This window comes from Chrysochloris asiatica, unplaced genomic scaffold (genome assembly GCF_000296735.1).
Source record: "Chrysochloris asiatica unplaced genomic scaffold, ChrAsi1.0 scaffold00069, whole genome shotgun sequence".
NCBI classification, from domain to species: Eukaryota; Metazoa; Chordata; class Mammalia; order Afrosoricida; family Chrysochloridae; genus Chrysochloris; species Chrysochloris asiatica.
Window position 1 is genome coordinate 1,717,847 of NW_006408587.1, and position 3,473 is coordinate 1,721,319.

The window sequence follows — 3,473 nt, forward strand, 5'->3', positions numbered from 1 at the left end:
AATTTAGAACGTTCAAATAATTTTCCAGGAGGATACAGCCACGTTGGCAACTAGGAAGAGAAATCATGTTACCAATCGAATTCTAGTCATGTCTTCTTTCCAATACACTACATGGTAACAGGAGAGCTAGACCCTTGAAGAGAGGTTAAAAGGTGGTCTTATATACAAACTCCCCCACCCCCATATTGGATTTTAAATATAAGTTGGCTTTTTAGAATCATTTAATATGTCAAACTACTTTCCTCATTTTCCACATGACTTTACCAACTCTAATTACTGTCCACCAGCAGTTAACATCTTTGCAAAGAAGCTGGATGAATGGGAAAAGTAGTATTTCTTTTTTTTCACTGCCAACCTATTAAAGTTACAAATAGTAACCAATGTTGTAGTATTTTATCTCCTAGGTTTCTATTACGGGCGGTTTTGACTAAAAGTCCTTCACCTCATTTTATTACATTGCCAGAATTACTCTCCAGAGTGAAATCCTCGATGTCTGATGAGACCTGAATTACTTTTAAATGTCTTCGCACATTCCTTACATTCATACTCTCTCCTTCCAGTATGAATTTTTAAGTGTTCTACAAGAATTGAGCTCCGGCTAAAGGTTGCACCACAGTAATTACATTCATATGGTTTCTCTCCAGTATGAATTCGGTGATGCTCATTAAGAGATGAGCTCTGACTGAAGGATTTCCCACATTCTTTACATTTATAAGGCTTTACACCAGTATGAATTCTCTGATGACGACTAAGGAGTGAATGGGTAGGGAAGGCTTTCTCACACTGGCTACACTTATAAGGTTTTTCTCCTGAATGAAGTCTTTGATGGTAAATAACAGATGTAAAATGACTAAAGGTCATCCCACAATCATTACACAAATATGGTTTTTCTCCAGTATGAATTCTCTGATGTCGAGTAAGGCAAGAATTCTGTCTAAAGGCTTTTCCACATTCACCACATTTATAGGGCTTCTCTCCAGTGTGAATTCTCTGATGTTTGGAAAGGGATGAGCTATGACTGAAGGATTTCCCACAATTGTTACATGTATAAGGCTTCTCTCCAGTATGGATTCTCTGGTGTTGAATAAGAGATGAACTGTCACTGAAAGGTCTCCCACATTCTTTACACTTATAAGGTTTTTCTCCAGTGTGAACTCTCTGATGCTTAATGAGATGGGCACTCAAGGTAAAAGTTTTTCCACAATCATCACATTTGAATGGTTTTTCTCCACTGTGAGTTCTGTGGTGTGGTGTAAGTGAAGAACTATCACTGAAAGCCTTCCCACATTCATTGCACATGTAAGGCTTTTCCCCAGTGTGAATTCGGTGATGTTTAGTGAGTGATGCACTGTAGCCAAAGGCTTTTCCACACTTACTGCATTTATGAGTTTTTTCTCCAGACTCAGTACCCTCATCTTTATTTAAGGTTGCATCCTGACATAAATCTTTCCTACATTTATCACATGTAGAGGAGTTTTTTCCACTAGGGGTTTTCTTACTAAGGGATACACTTCGAGTAAAGGCAACACCACAGTGAATGCATTTCTGGGATTTATCCCCCAAATTAACTTTCTTATGCTTCTGATATTCAATAAGAGATGTCGAGTGACTTAAGGCTTTTCCACTTTCGTTGCATTTCCGTTTTTTTTCTCCATTGTGTTCTTTGCGGTTCAGAACAAGGTCTGAATGGAAACTGAATGGTTTCTTGCATTCCTTATACCGCCTAGATTTCTTTCTTAAGTAGACTCTCAGGTATTTAATTATATCTGAGGTTTGTTTGAAATTCTTTCCAAAGAGTTTTTTTTCAGGGGCAAAGATTGACCTCACACTGAGACTTCCATCAAATCCTTCATTCTTATTGGTACTCCCATGAGTTTTCTTTTGTGTGACTGTTTCTTGTGAAGATTCCTGACTGTTGTGATCATCCTCGACTCTGTCATAACATTCCCAGGATTCTCTCATCCTTAAGTCACAATCACTTCCCCTTAGGAAACTTTCCATTATTGTATCGAGAGACGATTCTTCCTTAGAAACATCATGATTTGGAATGGATTCCTTCGATTCACATCTAGGATCAAACTCTAAGAGAAATAAAAAAATAAAATATTTCTTGTTTACAATAAAGAAACCTGTTGTATTTGGACTAATACAGGAATACAGACAATAATGACTATAAGAAATATGTCTTGGACAGTTCTCAAATAGAGCCTTGTAACATAAGGAAAGCGACATAGAGAAATAAGATAAACATAACAATTAGGAAGATGAAAAGTTGTGCATTTAGTTAAGAGATACAAGTTGTGACCCATTTTAAATTATTTACAGGCTCTAACCTATTCTCCCTATATATAAATTTTTCTCTTTCAAAATAAAAAATACCACACACATTTATTGAATGCTTATCAAATGCCCGGCAGGCCCATGCCAAGCAATTCATCTGCTTTATTTATATCATTTAATCTTTATAGCAACCCTATGCAGTGGACCCTACTATTTTGCCTGTTATAAGGATGTGACAACTAGGTACATGGATTTTAAATAACTTGCCCAAGATGACATGGATTAGAAGTGAGTGGTAGAGACAGATTTTTAACCTAGTCTGATGCCAAAGGTCATACTCTTGAATCCTATACCATACTGCCTCTTCTGAAAGTAGCCAAATAGCACTTTATAGAAACGCTAATCATATCACAAACATGAAACAATGGTGATGCTATACTTTCAAACCACTGTTGAAGAGTTTATTGTGATTCAAGATGATTCTACAGGATAGAGTAGAACTGCTCCAGAGGGTTTCCAAGTCAGGAAAGCTTTATAGGAACAGACAGTTTCATCTTTCTCCCTTGGAGATTTCCAAATGTTTCCATAATCTGATCCTCTCTTACCTATACAACCTTGTTGTTGTTAGGTGCCATCGAGTTGGTTCTGATTCATAGCAACCCTATGCACAATAGAACGAAATACTGTCTGGTCCTAAGCCATCTTCACAACTGTTATGCTAAAGCCCACAAAAAGGGTCTTCCTTTTTTTCACTGACCTTCCATTTTACCAAGCATGAGGTCCTTGTCCAAGAACTGATCCCTCCTAATAACACGTCCCAAGTATGAGACAAAGTTTCGCCATCCTGGCTTCTAAGGAGCATTTTGGCTGTACTTCCTCCAAGACAGACTTGTTTATTTTTCTGGCAGTCCATGGTACTTTTAATATTCTTTTCCAACACCAAACAGCCTGTACATACAACTAATCTAGCATCTATTTTCTTTCCCTGTAGCATTGTTCATCCTCTTCTTTTGATATTTCTACTTCCTACTAACTACTGTGCAATCCGATAGTGTCCTCATCTACCATAAGCAGATAAATTTGACAGGGCCTAAGCGTTGTTGTTGTTGTTGTCAGGTGCCATCGAGTCGGAACCGACTCATAGCGACCCCATGCACAGCAGAACGAAACAATGTCCGATCCTGGGCCAACCT

The 3,473-nt window shown here is 37.9% G+C and overlaps 1 protein-coding gene across 1 annotated transcript in view; it reads right to left on the reverse strand.

Moving 5' to 3' along the window:
* Positions 1 to 411: 411 nt before the first annotated feature.
* ZNF483 (zinc finger protein 483) overlaps positions 412 to 3,473 on the reverse strand; it is a 10,706-nt gene continuing 7,644 nt past the window's right edge. Inside the window, 1 exon segment of the mRNA XM_006864731.1 lies at positions 412 to 2,021. Within this exon segment, the coding sequence (XP_006864793.1) occupies positions 412 to 2,021 (1,610 nt within the window).